The 27404-nt window shown below is 38.7% G+C and overlaps 1 protein-coding gene across 3 annotated transcripts; it reads right to left on the minus strand.

The window, feature by feature from the left end:
* Positions 1-1654: 1654 nt before the first annotated feature.
* On the minus strand, positions 1655-27404 carry LOC132133151 (BCL2/adenovirus E1B 19 kDa protein-interacting protein 2-like). 3 transcript variants are annotated; one of them, XM_059545888.1, is made up of 11 exons: positions 26586-27404; positions 14470-14565; positions 13694-13767; positions 13423-13608; positions 10943-11125; positions 10376-10478; positions 7107-7238; positions 6564-6650; positions 6374-6472; positions 6064-6099; positions 1655-1864 (listed from the first exon to the last, which is right to left on the minus strand). In XM_059545888.1, exons 1-11 carry the CDS (start codon positions 26918-26920, stop codon positions 1807-1809), a joined length of 1389 nt encoding a protein of 462 aa, XP_059401871.1. In that variant the 5' UTR covers positions 26921-27404; the 3' UTR covers positions 1655-1806. The 3 variants fall into 3 exon arrangements, with proteins under 3 accessions (XP_059401871.1, XP_059401873.1, XP_059401872.1); XM_059545890.1 differs by lacking the exon at positions 26586-27404 and adding an exon at positions 14656-14778; XM_059545889.1 differs by lacking the exon at positions 6064-6099.

Raw genomic sequence — 27404 nt, forward strand, 5'->3', positions numbered from 1 at the left:
CCTTGGCACAATTTACCTCATGTAAAATGAAAATATGCATGGAATGAACATGGAATTTGAATTATTTTTGTATATTTTCTTTTTGTGAAAACAATAAGACCCCCATGTTCTCAGGAAATACTTTGTGATTCTCACGAGAGTTTGTGGAGCACATCTTCAAAAGGGACTCAAAACTTCAAGGAATGGGAGAAAGACATATACAGTCCAGATAAGCACAAGTGGGCTATGTTACAGCGGATGCCTTCAGTACCAGGATCCAATCCTCCAAACATCAAGTACCAACAATCAGACATGAACGCGATTGCTCGTCTGGTGAAGTGGAGTTACCTTGAAGGAGATCTAAAGAGTGCAGCTCCCTACCCAGCATGCACTGGGATGCACAGACGGGCAGTTTGTGTCTATGGAGCTGGAGACTTTAAATGGATCTTTTGGCAAACAAGTTTGATCTACAAGTAGACTGTGTAGCTAATTAAATGCATGGAGGCTTTTTAAGGTACAAAACTATTTATGGTTGATCATTACGAATAGTTAAAACATCTAACATTATTTTATGTTGTCAGAAATGATGTGTTCAATAACTGTCTATGCATTTCTCTAAATACTGTTTGTGTGAATATTTTACTTATTTGGGTACAAATTCTGCAATGTATTAAGTTTCCACACTGCTGGTTTTCTTACTGTAGGAACACACACATACATACATATTTTATAAAAGTTTTGACAAATTGAAGAAATTTGAAGAACTATCCTAAAACACATACGTTTCAGTTTTGTTCTTAAGGAGCTCAGTGTTGATACCACCAAAAAAAAAAAAAAAACTTTTTCATGTCCTAATCTGTTAGGGAAATGACACATCATTGAACTGTTACAGTGTTGTTGAACATTCACGATGACAATGGGATTTTTGTGTGGAAATTTACTTGCAAGAAAATGACATACAAGAACCCCACCCTCCTAAACCGTCAATGAAAGTGAACTGGAGAAATGTTACTTTTGCAATACATTTGTACTTATCTCCTTTCTGTCTCCTTTGTACATTTCTCCAGGTTCTTTAATCATGCAAGACATTCAGCAGTAAACAATATGTGGTATAACTGTGAGATGTTCAGTGAGCAGATGACAAACAATGCCAGACTGTGGACTTAAAAATAACATTTCAGTCATAAAAATATATTAATCTTTCTCCTTTGTCGCATTTTGATACAAATATAGATATTTAAATGTAATGTAGAACATGCATTTTCTAATTTAAAAACGGAGTGCCTTAACAAAGAGGAACTAGAACACGTTGACAGAATCTACTTACTGAAATTATACATAAACAAGGTTATTAAAATGTTTAACACAGAAATCAGATGACATCTGACAAATGCTTGGCACACAAATGCAACAGGGAGGAAGAAAAAAAAAGTCACATAGCATAACAGGCAATCGAAGCCTTAAAGTGACAGCTAACCCACAAATAAAAATTGTTGTTATTTACTTACCCACACATCGTTCTAAGTCTGTATGACTCTTGTATGGAGCACAAAAGAAAATATTTAGCAGAATGTACAAGCTGCTCTGTTCATTTCAATGAAAGTGAATGGGAATCAAAAAGAGCAGCTTGGACAATCTGCTAAATATCTACTTTTGTGTTCCACAGAAAGTACGTCATATGGGTTTTAAATATCATGAGAGCAAGTAAATGATGGCCGAATTTTCATTTTATGGTGAACTATTCCTTTAAAAGGCACTTTTCTGACATCAAGATCTTGTATTCTCCAGCTAAAAGAAGCCCCATACATTCTCTTCAGCCCCTCTGACTCATTCTGGCACTGCAGTGGTGGCGATCTCTACCTTCCCACGCATGTTCTGGTCAATCCTAAGTGGAAAAACAAAACAAAAATTAAGTGTAAGGCATCAGAATCCAAACCATACCGACACTTCAATTTGATTCAGAAATAATAATTTATACATAAATCAATACACAGACAACATCACAAAAGTGTCTCGACTTTACACTCAAAGGTTTAGTCTGATCACAAAGACAATTTTTTTTTTATTTTTTTTTTTATGAGGTTAAAAACATCATTATACAAACACAACAAGCAAAAATATGATTTAAATCAATTAATGTGGAACTTAAGTCAGTTGATTCTGCATTGTACAAACTAGCTGAAAAACATGAAAAAACTGAAGTGAAGCTTGTGCACAACACAGTTGCAATACGGTTGTTAAGACATTCAAGTGTTTTGTTATCTGATGTAGACTACACTGTACTGCTCCGTCATGACCCACTGAGGTTTACACAATGCGTTTTGTCATATGTAGGTGTTAAGAATGTACATTGGACAGACATGCATTTGAAATACTGTAAATCACCCGTGACTTTACTTTTCAAATCCTTCGCCATTAAAGTCTGATTTACTAGCATGGTAATACATAACGTACTAACAACGGCAGAATTGAGGACAGAACGTCAGAATCTAAATCTGTGAGATGTTCATTTCAAACACAAGCAAGGTAGCGCATTTAGCCAAAAACCTGAATGAAATTAATTCATAACAGTTATTGTGTTACTCGGATGTGGAGTTTCACTAGTCTCCATTTTTCCCTCTATACAACACACTTTTATGCAGACCCAGATCCTAGACTCAAAAATGTGTGGAAAAAGCAAAATATTGATCAAATTAGAGCTAAATAAATGTTCCAACAGGATTTAATAAATAAATAGATTTTAAATATATATTTCTATTTAAAATGTATACATTATGTAATTTTATATTCAATATAACTTTATAAAATATAGCTGCAAGCAGCAATTAGGGGGCCAAGCACTCCTAAGGCAAAATGAGGAGCTAAGCATGGCATGGAGCATCAGCCCAAATGCAACAATGAGTACCGTAATAAAAGCAGTTTTAGGATGATTTTAATTGAAATGGCTGAAAAATCATAAATGCAACCTCTAGCAATATGATTGAATGACTTATCACTTTTGTCCAACAGGTGGCGCTGTAATCAAATTATTTTGATGTGAACTGTGTGAGGTGACAAGGGCACATACAAAGTTTGTTGACATTATGTCAAAGCTTTGCAGATACTGCCTCAGTAATAACAAAAAACAGGTTTGTCTATCAACACAAAATCCATAAATTTTTGCCAGCAAAGTCTGAAGATGATCTGACTTGATTTTGGTGAAAATCGGATCAATGGTTGAGGAGGAGTTTGAAAAAGTAGGTTTTCAACATAAATCAAAATGGCGGACAGGAAGTTCAGGTTACTATTGCATAATTGTTATGCATGTTGTCAGCATGACCCAATTCATATTTTGAGACCAGTTCCATTACAATAGGCTAATGCAATCAAAAGTTGACAATTTTTGGAAATTATATAATGAATGGATAGTGAATTGTTTATTACTCTTGACCAATAGGTGGCGCTGTTACCAAATTGATGTGGCATGGTCAGTGTGAGGTGACAATGCCACATTGCTTGTTAAATTTGGTGAAAATTGGACTAACGGTCTAGGAGGAGTTAGAAAAAGTAGGTTTTTTAACATGACTCAAAATGGCGGACAGGAAGTTCAGACAATTATGACAAAATTGTCATTGTGATGTTCTCGGCATAATCCAAGGAATCTGTTTCATTACAATTAGCTGGTCTAAATAAAAGTTATTGGCAACTTTTTGTGTACCATCAGGACATGGTGCCAAAGAAGCATACCAAGTTTCATAACGATACGTCATTGCAATCGTAACATTTTACTACAAAATTCAAATTAAAAAAATAATTGGATATCATTCGATTTGGCACCTAATCTAATGAGACCAGTTTGTGATTTTTGGAAAAAACATTCAGAAGTTATAAGCAAAAACATTTTTTTTTTCATATCTCCTGACCACTAGGTGGCACGGCACCATAACACTGCAGGTAGGCTCAGGTCCTGCTTGTTACAACACACACCAATTATGGTCTCAATACGCCAAACCATTTCGGAGATGAAGCCTCTGCTTTTTCTCAAATTTGTTCAAGTGTTATTCGAGAACGGTTTGATGAATCAACGTGAATTCCATAACTTTTTGCCAGCATGGTCTGAAGATGATATGAGATAATTTTGGTGAGAATCAGACAAACCATCTGAGTTCTAAAAAGTAGGTTTTTCAAAAAACTAAAAATAGCGAAAAAACGAAACTTTGCTATTTTTTTATTTTTTGCATGAGCCAGGGATTCAAAGGGGAAAAAATTGTCCTTCTGTGGACATGTGATGGCACTACAGAGTTTGAGTTAGATACTCCAAATATGCTATGTTTAATGTCGAGACTGTTCTCTATCAGTGTGCCAAATTTCACAACTTTCCCGCAAGCGGGACTATGGGCAGCCATATACTCAGGCAGAAGAAACGGAAACGGTAGAAGAAGAAGAATAAAAATGCCAACGGATACAATAGGTGCCTAATAAAGTGGATCACTAATTACAAATTGTGACGAGTGGGGAAAGGTTCAGAGCCGTGGGAACGGAGCGAGGCCGATGGAGTGATTGGAAATCAGCGACACCTGCTCGACCCACCGGTCTCGAGTCCCACGGAGGAGATTGGAAGGATATAAAATGGGAGCGACGAGAGAGGACCGGACCTGGATTTATTTGTGTTTTGGTTTTGTTTGTGCATGGCAGTCGTCCGTGAGGGGCTGCCGCGCTGTTTTGTCTTTATTTTATTATTAAAGTATTTTGATTGTCCGCCGGTTCCCGCCTCCTTTTTCCCACGAAAGAACATTGTTACATTGGTGCCGAAGCCCGGGAGGAAGGAGGGACACGCTGCCGAAGATCCCTCGCCGCTGGGGTGAACCCGTGGTGCCATCGAGCCAGGGGGCCGGAGCCTGCTGCCATCCTTGATGGAATCGGGTGGGGCAGGGAACGGGGGACTCCTGCCGGCTGCCCAAAACCTGAGGAGCTGTCGCCATCCACCGGGTGGCGGAGGAGTGTCGTGACGTCCACCGAGGGCCGTCCAGTGCCACCTCCAGGCACCGCGGAGGAGTTCACCCAGCTGGTGGGGGGCCGAGCGGCAGTGCGTCTTTCCATCTCCTTTTCTCTCACCTCGTCTGTCCTACCCCCAGGTTCCCGCATGTCGCCGTGGGCGGTCCTACCCCCGGAGGGGGGGGGGGGGGGTGGGTAGAGCGCAGTCTCGTGGGTACCCCCCGGCCTGAGAGGAGCGATGGGGGTATGTGCGAGTCCAACGGAGGAGACTGGAAGGATATAAAATGGGAGCGACGACAGTGAAGGACGAGATGTCCATGAGGGGCTGTCGCGCTGTTTTGTGTTTATTTTATTATTAAAGTTTCTTTTTGATTGTTCGCCGGTTCCTGCCTCCTTCTTCCCACGAAAGAACATTGTTACACAAATTATATTATCTTCATTGGCATATATATTATCTGCATAATTTAAATCGAGTGTTTATTAAAAAATCCTGCAAAATCAAAAAACTAAAAATTTCATTTGTTTTACATCATACCTTGACTAGTAACTTTTTAACTGAGAAAAAATGTTGACTAGTTCTTTGAAACCCACTGTACTTTATTTCAATGTTTTTAGTTATTTTTATAAAATAAAGCGATGAGGTCTACCAAAATTAGTTGAAAATAAATTAAGAATATTTATTTTTATTTTACTTATTTGAATAAATAAATAAATAAATGAATAACCTTACAAAAGATTTTAACTGCTTTGGATGGTTTTAAAACAAAGTTTAGGGTGGAGACAGCAAAAAATTGAAACTGCAATAGCGATAAGACAAAAACTACAGGAAATACTGATTGCCTCGGTAGATTTTACAATAAAAGGACAATGCTGTTGCTCTGGAAATATGTGACATATTGTACTCAACAAAAGATTATAGTTAGATGGCACACAGAAGGAATTTAGCATTTTGATGAAAATTAAAGCAGCAGCTCAAAAAACAACTTTTGGTCGAGTGACCAAGAAAAGGTGTACACTTATTAAAGCCAAACGATTAATTGTTAGTCTTGTGCAATTCAGGCAAAGGCAACAGAAATACCGCAGTGATCTCCGGAATGAAAATACAGATACCTTTTATGTTTTTTCCTATTTTTTTCTTCGTCAAACCTTAGAGGAAATGCAGGGAGAAGGGTTAGGGCATAGAGAGTTTCTGAAGATACCACAGCCAACAGCACTTGGGAGCGGATCAGACTTAAAATAATTACAAAGCTAGAATACTGATGAGAGAAGAGAACAATATGGAAACTTCAGTACGTAAAGTATTCATTTAGCATAGCTTGTCAAAACTGTTTCAAAATAATGAACGTACAGTAGAAACTGATAATTTCCTGTAAAACAAGAAAACGCAGGAGGCAGAAGCAGCATATTAGGGGATACTTACTGTTTAATGCAGTCTGGTATGGAAACATACTCCATCGGGACAAGCTCAGCCAAGTCTGTCAAGCTGTACACATACTTGATTTTCTGGCTAAATTTTGAGCTATAAAATGAAAGATTTACATTGAATAACGCATTAGCAGGAAATCAGTTCATATTAAAACATATCTGAAGGGAACTAGAAAAGGACTGACCTTATAAAAGGTTTTGTGAGAGTTAGGAGGGTGCGAATAAACCAGGACGGGTGCACAATTATCAATGATTTCAAATTCTTCCTTAACCTGTATCAGAACAATGTTGTGTGAATATAAAATTAGACTTTTTTTATATTAAAATTGACTGCAACTAAATATTATAATATATATATATATATATATATATATATATATATATATATATATATATATTATAAATATAAATATAAAAATACTAAAATACTCTAATAAAAACGCCAACTGATACTGAAAATACTAAATATATATATGTAACTCTGTATATCTATCTATATATATATAAAAACGCATTTATTTATTTAAATATATCATTATTATTATTCAAATGTTTTTATACAGCTATTTAACAAATGTTGACATGAAATAGGCTTTCTGGGGTTAAAACAAAATAAAGACAGAATGAGTAATTTAATGGCATAGTTCACCCAAAAATAAAATAAATAAACTAAACTAAACTAAAATAAATAAAACTTTGTTAGCCAATCCTATCAATGAGGTTCTCACCTTCGATCTATTTGCTGATAGCACTTTCTGAGCCAGCCCACACTGGGCATCTTTCGGCGTGAAGTGGCTCCATTCAGGTATACAATCATGTAGTTCTCAGCTACAAGCAGCTCTAGAGTTCCTATGACATACCTGAATGATACACAATATGTTAGTTCCAAAACCACCTGAGGTTTGACTACAATAGTACAGTCACTTTCAAACCAAACAGCTTTCTGTTGGCACTGAATCCACATAACCCATTGCTAAAGATTATTATTGAAATTACTATATTTCATCCATGAAAAAAAGTCAATTACCAAATAATCGTAAATGTGTACACTAGACATGCAAGTTAAATGGATATTTCACCCAAAAATAAAAATGACCCTATGATTTACTCACCCTCAAGTCATCCTAGGTGTATATGACTTTCTTCTTTCAGACGAATACAAAAAGTTATATTGAAAAATGTCCGGAATTTACGCAACGCCTACTGTACGTCCTCCGCTTGAACGCCACTCTCTCATGAACACACGTAGGACAGTTAGCAGAAGCTACAGATTACTGTTTATTAAGTTTTAAATATGGATATTTTTCTTACAGTAATGCAACACTTCACTTCAGAAGTCCGTTATTAACCACCCCAAACCATGTGGAGCACTTTTTATGATGAATGGATGTACTTTTTTGGGCTTCAAAATATTGACCCCCATTCACTGCCATTAATAGAAAGGACATTTTTAAATATAACTCAGATTGCATTTGTCTAAAAGAAGAAAGTCATATACACCTAGGAATGCTTGAAGGTGAGTAAGTCATGGGATAATTTTCATTTTTGGGTGAACAATCCCTTTAAATCAACAGAAACGCTTGAATCATTGGTCTCCCAAAAATGGACTATAATGGACTATGGGGTCAAAATGATAATGCATATTGTTAGGGAAAAGTACAATATACAATAAAAAAAACTGTATTTAATTGAAAAAATTATGTACGCTGTGATAGTTAACCAAGAATTGTGATAATTTCTATTTCTGTTTTTTTGATTATGAAATATATTCACAAATTGTGTTGGAAGCAATTAGTAGCAACACATATTTGCCATGCTGTCTGAACAATACTTTGCAGAGACTATTCTGCAATGAACGGCAATGTAAAAAATTATTTTAAAAGCTGTACATAAAGATTATTATTTAAAAGATTATTGGAGTAGATTTTTACTAGTCGTTCTACTTCAAAATGTCACGTTTAATTCAATGTGTCACTTGCCATTTCATTGTAATTAGCTGAGAGATTTACTAGCAATTTCTGAGATAAAATTGTTTCTACATCAAATTTTTTTTCGCAGCGTGGTCGCTTCACAGATGTCTCCAAAAGGGTCTGGCTGCAGACTTGCACTTGCACTCTCAGCGACTTGCATTCTCAGACTTGCACTCTCAGACACTTGCACTTCCGTTAGTGACATCACTTGCAGTCTTTATTTTTTATTTTGTTGAATTTTTTTATCACTTTTTGTTTGAATTTCCCAACATTTTATAACAGTAGCCAGGTGGCGAAGACAAGAAAAAAGAAACTAAATTACAATGTCACTTGCAATCGCCACTTGCACTCTCCGCTACCTGTGACGTCACTTGCAATCAACACAAATCGTGCGAGTTGCCAATGGAGACAAGAAGCTGTGGTGGTGATTAAACGATTAAAACTAATTTAGTACTATAACGTACAGGGTCCTGCAAGAAAAAGACAAGACCTGTTCCGTGGCCAGAACACCAGAATATGAACGTTTGCGCAAAGTCTCTCGCCTCTCCTTTTAAAATCACTTAATGCATTTCATAATGCACGTTCATATTTGCTGGTCTGTATATACGTTGAGTCAACAACAAGACATATAGGCTATTGTTTTTATCATCTTAGTCTGTTATAGACGGTTTCAACGGCAACAACATAAACAAACATTACTGCTCATGCCCGCTTTTGTGGACCTAACTTAACTTCCGGTAGACTTCCAAATAGAATCAATAACAACAGCCAAGTCCCTCTAGAGTAGATATTTTTTGATAACATACAAAATATGTTTGCCGCGTGGATCAGGCGGACTTAATGAAAATGCAATTTCATTCTTTGCCGGCAGGAGATGTTGACATAAAAGCATTGCCATAAAAAGCGCGAGAAATAGAGGTTTCCCCAGTAACAGCTGTAAACAAAGCAGAGCTGGTACGCTCACACGCTGCTTTATCAGGCATATAACACGCAAGTCTTCCTTCAGAAATACAGTGAAATAAAAACACCTGTGCCTCGTTTTGATATTTAAACATATAAATTTAAGGAATTATTATTATTAAAGGTGCAGTACGTAACGTTACTCATGTTTATTCAACGAAGCCTTTTTGAAAATCGATCAGTTTTAAAATTGTGGCGAGTCTCCAAAAATAAATAAATGTATGGGAAACACATCCCGCAGCACAACCACCTGAGCCCAACTTCAGTCTACTCATCACCTTGACTTTAACTGCGTTTGTAGAAGGCACTGCAGCCAGACCGGAAGTTAACTTAGGTTCAGGCGCGTGCGCCCGATGAAACCATCTATAAGGCCACATTAAGTGTTTTGTTGTATGGGAGGACAAAGTTTGTGCATTGTGTTCACAGCCATCTGCTTACCTTGTAGTATTTTAAATAATAACTATATATCGAATTTGGTCTTTTAATTGAACTTAATGTATCTTAATACATTATGCCATATTAAGTGTTTGTTTTTTTCTACAGGAGGAAAACGCTTAACGAAAGACTTTGTGCATTGCGTTCATATTCTGCTGTTCTGTGGCCACGGTCCGGGCTTGTCTTTTTCTTGCAGGACCCTGTATGTTATAGTACTAAATTAGGTTTAATCGTTTAATCACCACCACAGCGTCTTGTCTTCATTGGCAACACTCACGATTTGTGTTAATTGCAAGTGACGTCACAGGTAGCAGAGAGTGCAAGTGGCGATTGCAAGTGACATTGTAATTTAGTTTCTTTGTTCTTGTCTTCGCCACCTGGCTACTGTTGTAAAATGTTGAGAGATTCAAACAAAAAGTAATAATAAAAATTCAACAAAATAAAAAATAAAGACTGCAAGTGATGTCACTAGCGGAAGTGCAAGTGTCTGAGAGTGCAAGTCTGAGAATGCAAGTCTGAGAGTGCAAGTGCAAGTTTGCAGCCAGACCCTTCTCGATGTCTCAGTTTTAAAGGGATCTCGAAACAGAATAAGCCATGTGGAACATCACTAGAAACAGCCATCTAGAACTTACTTGAAAAGATTGTCCATGATGTATCTGTAATTTGGTTGATTGCTCTCAGGCATAAAGCAAACAGCAAAGACGATGATGGCATTCAATCCATCGCCATAGTAACCTGCAAAAAGGGGAACCATGTTTGAAAGCGGCTACTGGCAAACGTTTGAACGTTAGTTTGCTCTTTTACAGCAATTACACAAGTTGACTGATCCAATCCATCTGAATTTAACTGCTCACTCTGTGTAAATGTTCATTATATAACAGCATGCAAAATAGGCATTTCGAATGAAAGCGACAGCTGTTAGATGGCAAAAGGGAGGGGGAGGAAGTGCAAAAAGGAGGAAAGACAGATGGTAAAAGGCTCTTCTGACTGAGAGATGATCTGGTAAAGGTCTGTGGCATTATAAAAGACAGTAAATGCCACAGTACTGCTCTAAAAAACCAAAGCAGCTATATGGGTGAGAATAAAATGCCAAAAAACTCACCCACTGACAATTTCACTTCCTGAATGGTGCAAACAGAAAATGTCCTTGTATAGATAACAGACAGGACACACTGTTATGGAAAGGTGCGCTCACTGACCTCCATGGCTGATAACCCTCTTGTAGGGCTCAATGGCCTTCATGTCTACCCGGTGCTCCTGCTCTCCGATGCGGAAGACTCTCCAGCGACGGCCCTCCTCCCGTTCCTCCGTGCTGGTGAACTCCTGCACTGACTCCACTCCTTTACGCAACAGGTCTGCATTTTTGGGTTTTGGGAGGTCATCTAACAAGGGAAATACAGGGTTTATTTGACTTAATATTTGTTATTTATGAGTGTATGTGTGCTGTCTTCTGTGTGCCAGTATTAAATAACAAAATCAATAAAATACTACGGTGCCCCTAAGATGACATGGTCGGTTCCCTTAGTTTTTCGAGGCCACGACATAACTCCTAGGAACGTGATAATACGTCGTTGTTAATATGATGTTCCCTTAAATTAATATCTTGTGGCCATGCAATATCATGTTCCCATGAGTTATGATGTCGTGGCCATGACAAAACTAAGTGAACCGACCATGTCATCCTAGGGGCACAGAAAAAAAAACGGTTTTAGTTTTGGCTAAAAATCTCAGATAGCATCATATGTGCCTATCTTCAGTACAATCCTTTATAGGATGCTCTTTGAAAACGTCCATTTAATATGGCAGATTCAAGTGAATATAAATGCTTTTATAAAAGTATGACTGATGCAATGTCTTAGAAGGTAGCTTCCTATCTAGACAGTAGGTAGGCATCAGGGCAGCTAGCTAGGTTTTGGAACAGGGCTAATGTAAATACAACATACCTACATAAGTGCTAGTTTCTACCAGTTCATTATGGATACATCTGTCATAAGAACCTTTGTGAAAAAGTGCACTTATTTGTACTGAATGTGCATTTGTATTGTACTGTAAATCTTAAAAGTGGATTAAAAATACACACAGTACTGGTTATAATACACTGGTTATTACAAACATGGTTATTTTCCTGGTTATTACACACTGCTCCGGGTGTGTGTTTACAGTGTGTGTGTGTGTGTGTGTGTGTGTGTGTGCACTGCTGTGTGTGTGTGCACTTTGGATGGGTTAAATGCAGAGCACTAATTCCAAGTTTGGGTCACCATTCTTGGCTGTATGTCACGTCACTTTCAACCGTCACTACAATAAAATCAAAGATAATTTGCATAAGGTACTTAAGTGTACTTAGAGTACACTTTCATCACTATGATTATTAACACAATTAAGTACACTTTTCAATGTGCACTTTGTAATAATCCCTGACAGCACACATACATCACGGAGATGTCTATTTGACGTCTGCATTTACATCGGCAAGACGTATTTTAAAGAAGGTTGCTCATCAGCAATACTTCTATAGTACAATATTTAGAAAATGTCTTAAAGATGTTTATGATTTATAATATATATAAAACTGACATCTTAGAGACATCTATCAGATGTTTGTACACAGCAGATGCTATCCAGATGAAGTCATCTTTAACAGACATCTTGCAGACATACGTGTGCTATCTGGTATGTCATATTAAACGTTTTACTTCAAAGTACAATTTAAATTATGTTTAAATAATCTTTTGTCGTAAAGAAATAAACTTATTTTGATGTGTTGACAAATATACTAGAGCACATATAAATTACTTTATTACAATTTTAACTAGTGTTATTCAATATTACATTTAAAGTTGATACATTTTAAATGTATTCAGTTACAAATGGTAATTTTACAAATGCGCTAAAATACACAACAAACACATTTCTTTTAAAAAATGACATTAAAGTATACTTTAGTTTACCATAAATGCTTATCAGAACTTTCAGCAAAGCAACCAAGTATTAATTCAATTACATACTGTATAAAGACGTATTAAAGTCCTACATAAGCAGGTCGAAAACTTTTTTTTAACCCACTTTAGTATTATTTCTAGAAGTTTGCCTTTAAAAACATGCATATTTTATTTTTCGCAATGGAATGCTGCAGTGTTTTCGCCTTTAAATTCAAAAGTGATTTATTTTGAGCTTTAGCAAAAATGATCAGGACACCAAAATGAGGCTGATTAACAGAATCAGATCTGATGAGATTGGTGGAAAAACCATGCACAAATCAAAATCCAACCATCAACATTCTCCAACACGAAAACAATAGATAGCCTTTGATTTATAGTGCCATATCACACCAAAGGTTGGAATCGCAAAAAGAAAATGAAATCAATGCCGTAGGACTTGATCAGGGAGTAAAACATCCAGTCAGGTAACCTTACCACAAACCGCAGGCCAGCGGCCTGACGCAAACCAATGAGAAGAAACATTCCTTCCAGGAAAGAGAGAAGAGAGCAGCGGGACAGAAAAACAAAACAAACACACAATACTGTTTAACTAGGAGTTATTACACAAAGTCGGTCCATGAAAAGATCTCTGTAATGTTAGTGAGTAAGTGAGTCTGAATGGCTGCAAAATGACTAATTAATCAGATTAGTTGCTGTTTGGGATAATGTAATAAACCATTAACATTTAAGCACAATCATACCTTCCCACTCGAACTCGTTGCTGTTGTCTGAAGAGGTGTCTATATCATCCAGGTCCAGTTCTGTACTCTCATCCAGCTCATCTGACAGGACCGAACCCTCGCTGTGGTCTAGGTCGAGGCTGATGTCTGGAGCCAAAAGCTTCTTTTTGTTTTTTCTTGCACTGTTTAGTCTGTAAGACTGTGAAGCTGCAGTTAAAACATGATTGATTACAATGTTTTCTGAGCATAGTTACAAATGTATAATTGTCTCTAAATATTCAGTACTGCTTACCAGGTGCTCCTTCACCAGAAGAGCTGGTGAAAAGCTCCTCATCGAGATGCATATCTCCCTCTTCTGGGAGTGGCCTGGCAACCCAAATAAAACACATTCTACTTACTGTAATATATCTGCTATTATTTAAGCCAGATCATTACAAAAAATAAATAAATCAGCCTACTCCATTAAAATGTGGTCATAACACCACAAATGCAAGTTCACTATTTTACAACTATTTTGAATGTGGCTCATCCTATTAAAATTAAAAATGCTGAATGTAGATTTTCACTAATATTAAGCAGCTGTTTTTGCTCTGATGCCAGATTTATTTGTTTGTTGTGAATAACCTTACAATTTTTTTTTTTTTAATTTTCTTTTTTTTTTCCTGTCATGAAATAAATAAACATTTAAAAGGATTTGAAGAAAAAAGTGGGGAAAAATTGATAAAAGGATGAAATAAAATTTAGAATGTAGACACTCTTTAATTTCTAAAATAAAAAATGATTGCATACCTTTTGGTTTTCATTATAAAATTATCCACTTTTTATTTTAATATCTTTATTCATAATATATTCATATATTATATCATGTTCATTCTAGTAAGGTAATTTTCTGCTCAAGATATTTTTTAATAATATCAATGTTGCCAACCGTTGTGAAGAAAATTCCTGTTTTTTCGGGAATTTAACGTGTCCATGTTAAATAAAACTATTCATTTCTTTCAGGAAAATCTTACTGACCTCAAACTTGAATTAAAAAAAAAGTTTTGGTCATATCACACGACAGCCTACCTGGGGAAGTCCTCATCTTGCCACTCCTCCTTTAGCTCAACCCCCTCCAATCTCAGCTGCGCTTCTGTGGTAGCAACCGACTCCTGGCGCTCAAAACTGAAAGCATTTAAAAAAAAAATAATTCACTCATTAGACAACTGTTCTGGTTTTAAAACAACCACAGTTCATAGCATTTTATTTACTCACTAAAAAAAACAATTCGTCCGAGTTGAAAAAGACAAGAAGTCCAAATCCAATACTGGCTGATAGTCATTCATCACAGAGCTACAAACTCTTAGTTACTGAGAAATGACTGCAAAGAGCTTCGAACTGCCTTATAGGACCACCGCATGTTAAGGCGCGGTGTATCACATCTTATTACGACATAAATCCACTTGAGCTTCTTTGGTGTGTTAATCTCCAATACAAAGGCATGTAAACTCCTGAGGACTTCATATACAATGAATTCTGTTACATACGAGATAAGCTCTTTTACAATTCAAAGTCGACAAGTTTCACCTTCTTTGAGGAAAGATCTGGGTGGTGACTCTGGAAAGGCCTGAAATTCTTGGAGTGTTTTCAAATTTCAATGTTTTCACCGTAAAGAACAAGCATGCTCTTATTTCTTGGAAACGAAGCAGATTAGGATGCCCTTCTTGCTAGAACTAAAGTCATTTCACAGCAAGATCGCTCCTTAAGACCAAAAAATATATATAACTAAACACTAGATTCAATGTTTGAATATATAAAAGTTAGACTGTGTTCAGGCTGGAATACTAGCATACTGCTGAGTGTGCTAAAATTGTGAAACAGTATAAAGTACACAATTTCATAAAGTAGTAAGCCAGTTATCTCCTCACAAGGAAAAATAGTAACATTTTCATTTTCTATGCAATGTTCACAATTTGAACAGAATTTGGTACATGTCTCTAAATAGTTTAAAGTCAGATTTGGGTGATTTTGCAAAAAACATTAAACGAACATCAAAATTAAACAAATGTACAAACATTTTAAATAAAATCTATGGCAAAAGTGGTAACAAGGTTGTAAATTAATAGCTAATTTAGGTGCAAATGTCTGTAGAAGTGTTATCTTGGTGTATTTTGGTATGATAGCATTTGTTAATATTTTGGATTATTTTTATATTTTCAGTCTTCATTTTTATTTTAGTTTCAATTGATGTGCTTTTGACATTAACATTTGCATAACATATAGTTATGATGCTTTAATATTTTTTTTTAGTTTTAGTAATTTTAATAAACTATATTCCAGTTATCTTACAAAACAACATTTCTAATTTTCTAAATTTGGAAAAGTTTAAAGCTTTTCATCTAATATTTATAGTTTTTTTTATTTTTATATACAAAAAGTAGTATTTTACTTGCATTAAGTATCATGAATTAACAATACATTTTTATTATTAATCTGTGTTAATTTTAATAAAAAAATTCATGTTCATGTTAATGTTAACATAAAAAATGAAAAAAATACTAAAAGTAGATTTAACCTAGTTCAATAAATGTTGTTTATTAGTTAATAGCTAATGTGAAATAACGTATAACTTATGTAACAACTTATAGAACCTTACTGTATAACAATACAAATGTTATTATTTTCATTAATTTTAATATTTTCTTTAAAAATTAATAAAATATGCAGATTAAACAATCAAGAATCATAGTGGAGAAATAAAAAATATCTTTAACAATATCCTTACTTCTAGTTCATCAGTCACATAGAAAAAGGAGATAAGAGTGCATTGCATATTGGGACACAGCATTCTTCTACGCAGTGCACTGCATACTGCATATTTTGATAAATGCATAGACCTATATATCTCATGCATTCAAAAAATATGCATACTACACAAAATAGTTACACTGCATTCTAACAAACAAATATATATATATATATACATATATATATATATACATATATATATACATATATATACATATACATATATATATATATTTTATATACATATATATATATATTTTATATACATATATATTATATATACATTTTAATATATATATATATATATATGTATATATATATATATATATATATATATGTATATATATATATATATATATATTAAAATGTATATATGTAAATGATCGTGAACAAAGTCAAACGCCCTGCATCGCATTCAATAACGTTTCTATGAAAAACTGGATTTCACAGCCTAGAAACATCTCTTATTCTAATCAACCTATTATTTGTGCATGTGTTTTGTGCATTTACAAGTGGTTATGTCTTCCAATTTTAATGAATGAGGAGTCATTTATCCACCAGCTGTTTAGTAATTGTAAAGAGAGGTTGGTGCTCAGATGTGAGACACTGGTTAACTGTGGACAGGAGCTAATTGCCATGCGGTATCTGTCATACTCCTCCAAGGGCAAGGGGAAAGTCTGCCACTCTTTATGCCACACTGCCTACAAGGGATCTGCAGCAGTTCACGCTGTTTGCTGAAACTAAAGTATAAATGAACACAAAAGAAGATCTTTTGAAGGATGTTCCAACTGTTTTTGTCCATACAATGTAAGTCAATGCGGTCCAAAACAACTTTGGACTCCACTAACTTAAACTGTATGACCAAAAACAACTATGAATATCGTCTTTTGCATTCATGACATGAGGGTAAGTAAATGATGACAATTTTATTTTTAGGTGAACTATTTCTAAGAGATTTCAACACTCAAATCAAACCTGTCATAATAAAACAGAATCACAGACTTATAGACTCTGATTAATAAAAGTGGCATACAGACAATTATTTATAGGAACAATGTACACACCTGAGACTAATTAGAGGATTGAATAAACTGCACACACCTAGAGAATGTTATGAATGTATCACCTGTAGGTGTATGTTTTGCATGCCACCACACATGGCACACAAACAAAGGCACTGCACGAATAGGGTGTCAAATAAAGTCAGAAACTATATATATATATATATATATATATATATATATATATATATATATATATATATATATATATATATATATATATACAAATGTTCCTAACCTTCAGAAATGTCAGATTAATTATTTTATTTGGGGTTTTCAGCATTAGCACATTCTTGAATTTATATAATAATAATAATCTTTTTTTTTTATAGCAATAATCATTAAATGAATAGTACAGTTAAACAGATTGTTTTTTATTTCATTATAATTTATACACTATTGTAACATTTATTAATATTTTAATTTAGCTTTTATTTTTATATTTTAATTGTAAAGTTATTGTGTGTTATGTGTTTTTGACACTTTCATTAGTTTCTTTAAAACATTTCTAATTGGCTTTTGTTGGGGTTTGCCCCACTGAAACTGGTGGATTATATTATTGACCGCTGCAGAACTCTGGTCAGGGAGTCGGAGTCATCAGATAGAGTTTAACTGTTTATTGCACAAGAGTGACCATATACACATAATAGTGTACTTGAGGTAGTCTCTGAAACAAATAATATAACAGAAATAAATATTCACAGTCTAAAATTATTCAACAACTTAAGAGATTGCAAACCCAAATATAAACATATCTGTAAAGTGCACTGATGCATGAAATATAAATCGAGAAATATATTAGTATGAGTCTGTAATAAACTGCATAATAAATTGACAAACACCAAAATGTGGATTATAGAAATTGGACTGTCTCAGTAATACAGGCAGTAATAAATGACAACCAGTGAAAGATATTATCCACGGAGAAATTCACTTCAAAGTAATAACTAGTAGGCTAAACATGAACAATACGAGCCGCGATGCTAGCGGGATAATCCGCTCGTTAAGCAGTATCAAATTACACTCAGACAGATCGCTAAACATCAACCACACCACAAACATGGTCTAAATTAGCGCAGTTGGGATACAGTATGACAATCTGTTATTCACAACATACAGAAAGGAGAACTTACTTTGTCATAAACTTTCTCTTGCACATAAACACTGCACATGAATGCGTGCACGCGATATGATCGCTCAACTGGAGTAGCTTAGTGAATAGCCAATTACGCTGAGTCCGTATGTGCTGAGAACGCTGCACTACGTTATTTGCTTACAAGGCAACTTAAAATATCACACACGCAACCAACTTAATATTTAAAGCGACAGAATTCACAACAGCCGCCCCCACATTTGAGTAGCAAATGGGTAATCAAGGGAATTCTCTAAATGTCTTTGGGGTTACCTTCTAGAGCAGGCAACTGTATCAAGCGAGCAACTGGTCTAATGTAAGCTTTACCGTCAATGACAACTTCAACAGTTCGCACACATCCATCACTGCTAGGCAATGTCTTCCGAACTCTACCTATGGGCCACTGAGCTCTTGGGAGTTGCGGATCCACAATCAGTACAACAGAGTCGACCTCCAGGTTTTCTGACGCTTTATGCCACTTCTGCCTGGTCTGAAGCGTAGGCAAGTAGTTTCTGGTGAACTGTATCCAGAATTGGTCCGCCATGTTTTGACAGTGACGCCACCTCCGCCGCCCCATGTCTCCTGGAGCATACGCCACCTGAGGGAGAGATGCATCCCGCCGCCCCATAAGGAGAAGGTTAGGAGTAATTGGATCGATGTCGGCGACATCTGTTGAGGCGTATCCCAGAGGTTTTGAATTGAGAATCCCCTCCACTTCCACTAGGATTGTGGACAGAACATCCTCTGTGACTGCTTGGTTACCAACGGCTACCTGAAGAGCATTTTTTATAGAGCGGACCTCGCGCTCCCATATTCCGCCAAAATGTGGAGCGCTGGGCGGGTTAAGCTTGAACTCAATTTGGTGGTCTGCAAGACGGATTTGGAGTTCTGACTCCATGCTTAAGAAGGCTTCCCGTAGCTCTCTTTCTGCCCCGCGGAAGTTGGTGCCACAATCTGAGCGAATCTCGCGGGGTTGACCTCTTCTGGCTATGAGCCGGCGGAGTGCAAGGAGGAAGGCATCAACATCCATCGAATTAAGAAGCTCGATGTGAGCTGCCCTTGTTGTGAGACATTTGAAGATCAGGCCCCAGCGTTTCTCATTCCGCCTTCCTATTTTGACCAGGTATGGGCCAAAGCAGTCAACACCCGTTGAATAAAAGGGTGGACAGAGCAGACGGAGGCGTTCTGGTGGCAAATCTGCCATTTGAGGTACCTTTGGCTGCGCTCTCCAGCGCTGACAGGACTGACAATGGAGTTGATGGTGCTTGATAGCCTGACGTCCTCTGAGAATCCAGTACTGCCTCCGTACCTCAGCGTAGACTCTCTCAGCTCCCGGATGTAACAGACGCTCATCAAATTCTTGAATAAGGAGCTTTGTTACTGCGTGTCTTGGGTCCAATACAATGGGATGGATTTGTTCTGGGTCTGAGTTTGCCAGCCTTCTTAGACGCCCCCCAACTCGTATCATGTTGGTCAGGGGGTCCCACTCTGGAGCGAGGTTAACTAATCGACTGTGCACAGGAATCAATTTCTGTGCTCTAAGGGCAGCTACCTCTTCCGGGAAGCTCTGAGCTTGACATTCCCTCAGCAGGACAGCTTCCGCCTCCCTGTTAGTCATTATTACACTATTCGATGCGGCTGCCCCTTGACAGGCTCGCAGAGTTGCCCCCACTAACTCTCGCCAGGTCTTGAATTGCGTAACATCGGGGAGGTTGGACTCTGTTACAACTGCCATTACGGAGTAGCAGGTTAGGCCTTTCAATTCGGAAACTACTTCTGACTGTGCAACTTCAGGTCTTTTAGGCCAGTGCTCTGGGTTCTGTTTCAAGAATGGAGGCCCTTGACTCCATCGACTGGGCTCGGCCAAACTTTGGAGGGTTTTACCTCTCGTAATGTCATCAGCTGGGTTATCCTGCGTATTAACATATCTCCATGAGCTGTGGTCTGTTAATTCTTGGATCTCGGTGACTCGTGTCCCAACGAACACCTTGTACCGGCAGGAGTCTGACTGAATCCACTCTAGCACAGTCATGGAGTCCGTCCACAGAATTGTCTCACTAATGGAGAGTGTCAGCTCATCCCTCACCAGTTTGGCCAGCTGAGCTCCAGCCAAGGCAGCGCAAAGCTCCAGGCGAGGTATAGACTGCTGCCTCTTAGGAGCAACCCGTGATCTGGCCATTATGAAGGAAACATGAATGTCACCACTGGTTTGAACAGCCAAATATGCCACTGACCCGTATGCTCTTTCAGAGGCGTCGCAGAACACATGAAGGGATCTGTGCTGTTCTGCTGCAGTTGTAGAGGCTGGTGTGTAACAGCGAGGAATGGAAACTGCACTGAGTTGTTTTAGCTCGCTTTCCCAGTCGGTCCAGGCGGCCTGAAGGTTTGGTGGTAGATCTGGGTCATCCCAGTCTCTCTTTTTAGCCCATAACTGTTGGATGATCACCTTTGCTCTGGTGGTAAAGGGTAGTATGAACCCCAGTGGATCATATTGGGAAGCCAACACCTGGTAAGCAGCTCTCATAGTCAGTTCTGCATGCTCAATGAGCCGATAATGGTAGCCGAGGGTATCAGCTGCGCAATTCCACCTGAGGCCTAATGTGGGCTCCATAAGGTCAACACGGTTTTGCACTAACCACTGCTCTGTGGCTGATGACTGGGCTTCCGTCGGAAGATGAGCTACCACCGTTGGATGACTGCTAGCCCACTGTCTTAGGTCGAACCCTCCTTCTGCTAACATGCTGCGTAACTGATCCACAGTTTGCTTGGCTGCTGAGACAGTAGGGAAGCTTGTCAGGCAGTTATCCACATAGAAGCTTTGGTGGACTAGCTGTTGTAGCCCTGGATATTTGGCTTCAGAATTGCAAGTATGGTGTTGCAGAGCAAAGATTGCACAGCATGGACTGCTTGTCGTGCCGAATGGCAGAACCTGCCACTCGTATACATCTGGAAGGTTTTCACTCTGCAAATCTCTCCAAATGAAACGGAGAAAGGGCCTGTCCTTCGACAACAGACCGACCTGATGGAACATGCCCTTGATATCTGAGCTTACTGCCACAGGATGCTGTCTGAATCTCAGGAGTACTCCTAACAGCGATGGTCCAAGTGTGGGACCTGGGAGGAGCTGATCATTCAAGGACCGACCATGGTATCTGAAAGAACAGTCGAACACCAGTCGTTGCTTATTGTTATGACTCACGAGATGATGGGGCAGGTACCATGCCTCTGTTTGTGTCGCTTCCGTTTGGTTGAGCTTGACTACGTAACCTGCCTCGATGAGTTTGGCAATCTCTCCTGAATAGATTGAGGCCTTGTCAGGGTCCTTCTGGAGTCTCCTTTCAGTGTTCCTCAGATTTGCAAGGACGGATTGCATGGAGCCCTTAAGTTCTGGAGCACCTGAGTTCCACAGAAGAGGGGTGGCGTAACGCTGTACTCCCTTGACATTGACTCGCTGAGTTTGAGACTCAAGCAACTGCATGGCCTCTTTGTCTTGCCTAGACCGGACAACCAGTTTCTCGTTGCGAAAGGGCAGCACATCCAGTTGCCATAACCGCTCCACATTTCTGTAAAGAAGATCATCTGGGTGGTCGGTGGAAACGAAGAAACACTGCTGCACTGGTCCTCGGCCGGTAGTACTCATTTCCGCCCCTTGAAGTGCCCAGCCGAGAGCTGTACAAACTGCCACGGGTCCCCCTTTGGTGCCTTGACGAATAGGCTCTTTAGCAGTGATAAGATGAACTTGGTCTGAACCTATGAGCACCAGCGGACGTACCTTGTGAAATGGCTGTAGTGGAACTCCTCTTAGATGTGCATACCGTCTCTGAAGAGTCTGAACTGGGTATGACTGTTCCACCAGATCAATGCCAGAAGCTGTGAATGCTCCAAACACTTGATAGCGTTTCTCTGGTTTACCTCGTGGAGAGATATCGAAGGTGACTTTTGAGCCATTTAGGTGAGTAGTGTCCGGTCGGACTGTACGAAGTGCTAGAGTCTCAGGTTCACCTTCAAGCTGGAGCTGTTGGACAGCAGTAGGTAGGATCATGGTGCGCTGAGCTCCGTCATCTAATATTGCATAAGTCTCTATTGTCTTTGATTTGTGGTGCAGCAGCACAGGCACCACTTTCAGAAGGACTCTGCCAGATGCAATGGATGGCAAGAGGTAGATGCGGCTCTCCAAGGAAGCTGATGATGTATCAGTTGCACGACTTCGGGCAACGCCATGAAGCACTTGAAGGTGAATACCACCACAGTCACTGCAGGGTTTCTTCAGATTACAGGTCTCATGCGCATGGGAACGGGCACATTTCCAGCAGCGCTTCCCCTCTGAAATCCACTTACAAAGATCAGACACTGACTGTTCTTTAATACTACTGCATCGAGTGATGTAGTGGTCTTTACTGCCACAGAAAAGGCAGTTGACTTTGAGGGGGGTCTTCTTCCAAGACACCTTAGGACTGGGGAATGCTTTATCCTCAGTGGGTGCTGCACCATGATACAAGGCTGTACTTTGGCTTTTTTGTTTAGCAGCACTCTTCTCCTTTGAACCACTGTGATCTCTTTCATACTGATAGCGTTGCACTAACCTACTAGACAATCTCTGTTGCTGAGCTTTGATGTCGAGCCACCCTGTGAAGTCTTGTAGGTTGTACGGGTTAATACTGGGGGAGTTGAGCTTCCCTTGTAGCTGGAGAAACTCTATGAAACCATCTCGCAAGTACTTCGGCAGCTTACTAAGCAAACGATCCACATGCGAGCAGCAGTTCAACTCCATCCCTCTGGGTCCCTCCAAAGATAACAGCATGCTCACTAAGAGGTGGACACGGAGAGCGAAACTCTGAAAACTGCGTGCATCGTTTGGTTTTACCTCTGGTGCTGTGAGGATTGCTGCTATTTCGCTCTGCGCCAGCTGATGGGGTTGGCCATATTGTAACTGAAGAGCTTGCATAGCTGCAGGGTACGGGTAGGGATGATGGCGGCAGGACTGGCCAATCATTTGTGCCTCAGGCAATTTAAGGTGTTCCAGCAAGATGTGATACTTGTATTTTTCATCTAGCTCTGCATGAGGTTCCAGAAGATTGTCCAAAGCTAACTTCAGGTTAGCGAATTCCCTTTCATTGTCATTCACAAAATCAGGAATCTTTGGCTGGGGAACAGCATGCAAAGGGCGGTGAGGCACCAAGTATTCTGGTCGCTTCAGTGGCTGGCTCAATGGCTTTAGAGAAGTGTCTGCGAGAGCAGGAATGTTCATGGCAGGAACTGAAGCACTGTGCAGGGTTTGAGGCACTGATGCTACTGGAGGCATTGTAGTATAGTGAGGAACTGAAAAACTGGGTGCAGATGGAGCCGCGACAGGTTGTCGAGGAGAAGGTGCCACTGTTGTATAGATGTAAGGCACACTGGGATGCTGGTAGGTTGGCGTGGGAGCTACTAACTGTGGCTGCACCCGAGGCTGAAAGGCAGTTCCAGCATCATCATATGGGCAAAACTGTGTATTAAGCAGTAGTGGCACAGTATCTGCTCTTGTGCCATACTGATGTTGGCGCACGGCGGCAGGTAACGTACCAGACGAAATTGGTGAGTACAAGGGGAGTGAAGTGGCTGGCTTTATTGGTACGAAACCAGAGTTAAAGTGCTCTGCCTCTGCAGTAGGTGTGCTTACATTTATTCGTGTGGCACTCACATGTCCTTGTCCTTTGGTATGTAACTCAATGTCAGGTGACTGTGATGAATAGGAAAAATGACTTGATGAAGGGGTCGGATGAGGTGAGTTTTCTGGAGGTGATCTCATCGGTGGTGTGGCAGGCTTTACACTTTGCACCTCTTCATCCCCTTCTTCCTTCAGGAATGATGTGATATGTTTCATCAGATCCTGACGCCGACGCTGTCGTTTTTCGTACTGCTTGAGTTTGCTCTGAAGTGCAGCCATATCAGCAGCTTCATCTCTTTCCTTCTCGGAGATAGACTTCATTAATTCCCTCAGTGAACTCATGCTTAATAAGTCTGTGGAGCTTGTGGCTGGATGCTCACCCTGGCTGGAGACTGGTCGTGATTGATTAATTATGCCCACTGCGGCTGCTGCTCCTCTCTGCTCCGCTGGCACCTCTGCTGTAGGTGGGGAGGAAAGAGCAGGTCGGTGATGGCTGTAATCAAGGAGATACTCCTCCAGATGCTTAGGTGTGCGACGATGCCGTGAGGGTCTGTCTGACGTCTCAACATGAGGGAGAGAGGTTGATCGCTCTTCCAATGACATCACTGCAGTAGTCAATAGATCCGGCTCGAAGGACCATATGTTGGGGTTTGCCCCACTGAAACTGGTGGATTATATTATTGACCGCTGCAGAACTCTGGTCAGGGAGTCGGAGTCATCAGATAGAGTTTAACTGTTTATTGCACAAGAGTGACCATATACACATAATAGTGTACTTGAGGTAGTCTCTGAAACAAATAATATAACAGAAATAAATATTCACAGTCTAAAAAACATATCTGTAAAGTGCACTGATGCATGAAATATAAATCGAGAAATATATTAGTATGAGTCTGTAATAAACTGCATAATAAATTGACAAACACCAAAATGTGGATTATAGAAATTGGACTGTCTCAGTAATACAGGCAGTAATAAATGACAACCAGTGAAAGATATTATCCACGGAGAAATTCACTTCAAAGTAATAACTAGTAGGCTAAACATGAAAAATACGAGCCGCGATGCTAGCGGGATAATCCGCTCGTTAAGCAGTATCAAATTACACTCAGACAGATCGCTAAACATCAACCACACCACAAACATGGTCTAAATTAGCGCAGTTGGGATACAGTATGACAATCTGTTATTCACAACATACAGAAAGGAGAACTTACTTTGTCATAAACTTTCTCTTGCACATAAACACTGCACATGAATGCGTGCACGCGATATGATCGCTCAACTGGAGTAGCTTAGTGAATAGCCAATTACGCTGAGTCCGTATGTGCTGAGAACGCTGCACTACGTTATTTGCTTACAAGGCAACTTAAAATATCACACACGCAACCAACTTAATATTTAAAGCGACAGAATTCACAACAGCTTTACTTAATTTTTAGTTTTAGTCATTTTTGTATTTCATCTTACTAAAATTATTTTCGGAGACTTGTCAAGAAAACATTTCTAATTTTCATTGATGTTTTTTTCCGTACAAATTTTTCCATCTAACATTTATTTTTTTGTTTATTTCAGCTTTAATTCAATTGCTGATTTGTGTGTGTGTGTGTGTGTGTTACAATAACAACAGAACTTTTAATAATAAATGCTTTTTCTTACAATAAATTTAGTAAGAGAGTTGAATGTTTCGATTTGAGGAATGAAATCAAAACTACAACATGAAAAAATTAAGGAAATTTTAAGATATTATTTACTCGTCTTTCTGTTCGAAATGTCCAAATTATTGAATTTTCATTGTGTAAAATTTTTAAGAAATGTACTTTTTAACAGGAAAAAAATGACCCAGAAACAGGGTTGAGTAAAAAACGTGGAGCACTAAATAATTAAAGCATTTTCAGTCATAAAAAAATAAGTAAAATGAATATCAATTCAACAGATTAGATTACATTGTAATTACATTGCTGTCTGTTTTTAATAGTTGAATACAGTTGAGAAGTTGAAGACCTCGGAGGTAGAATGGGCCAAAATCATCATTATGAAGTTACAAGCATCTTAATCATGGATTTGTTTTTTTTAGAAACATGCAGCTCTCCGCTTTACATGATGTCAATTGATGGACTGGTGTCGTGTGGATTACTTTTTTATCAGCTGTCTTTACTCTCATTCTGACGGCACCCATTCACTGCAGAGGATCCACTGGTGAGCAAGTGATGTAACGACAAATTTCTCTAAATCTGTTCCCTTAAAGAAACAAACGCATCTACATCTTGGATGACCTGAGGGTGAATACATTTTGAGCAAATGTTAATTTGTGCCAGAAACTATTTCTTTAAGGAGAGACAGACACAAACATTTGATGTATTTAGTTGTTTTTCTTGCTGTTAATTTCATGTTAAATAATACTCTACCAAAGGTATAATCATTTTTGCTCAACTACTGCCCAAAAATAGTTAATTAATAACCCCAAAGGTGTAGCATATATTCACTGACTGTGCCAGTGACAGTCCTGTCTACATAGACCGCATGTGTTTTGAGGCACAGACAGTGTCCTCATTACCTTCCGTTGTGTTCAGCAGGAGAGGAGAGTGTGTGCGGCTCTCTCACGGGAGCTGAAGTCCTCATGTCTGGTTTTTGTCTATTGTCTGGAGTCGCTGCTTCCACGGGCGGGTCTCCTGTTCTGCCTCCGTTCTTCAGAGGAGCATTCCCTGAATCTTCCCCAGAATGAGCCGATGATGATGATAACGATAACGCGCTAAGACTTATGTTTCTGTTTTCTTGCGTCTCAGATGTCCGGCTGGGTGTGTCTGATTCGGGATTACTTTTGTTGGCGTTCAGATCACTCGAGTCTCTCTGGTTTGAGACTTCTTCAGTCGCTATTACATCTGTAGCCATGATCGATTATAACTTAATCGAGGACAACAAACCTTTCAACTGACAACAACCATTAATATTCAAACAATAACGACTTCACATAGTCTTTGATATCTCTGATTAATATAAATACTTCTAACAGGTTAGATGTTTAGATTACGAGCATTTATGTGCCCTATCAAGTATGCTGGAAAACAATCTTGCCCTATTAAGTAAACTTCCCGTTGAGTGTGTTTATTGGCCAGTAGTGCCCAGTCTCTTCCTCTCCCGCTTCCTTCCTACAGCACAACTGCTGTCAATTTAACGCGTATAACGACGAGAAGTGGGTGTCAGTTATAGCAAAGCACGTGGAAATAACATTTAAAACAGTCGAGAGCAGTCTAGAGGGCAGGTTTGACAGCTGACAGATTCCTTAGACCCATCTTATCTGTTGCTTTACCCGGCCGTCATTCTTCTTTTGGAAGTCTCGACTTTCCGGTAAACTGAGCTGAAGTCTGACTCAATT

Source organism: Carassius carassius, chromosome 50 (genome assembly GCF_963082965.1).
Source record: "Carassius carassius chromosome 50, fCarCar2.1, whole genome shotgun sequence".
NCBI classification, from domain to species: Eukaryota; Metazoa; Chordata; class Actinopteri; order Cypriniformes; family Cyprinidae; genus Carassius; species Carassius carassius.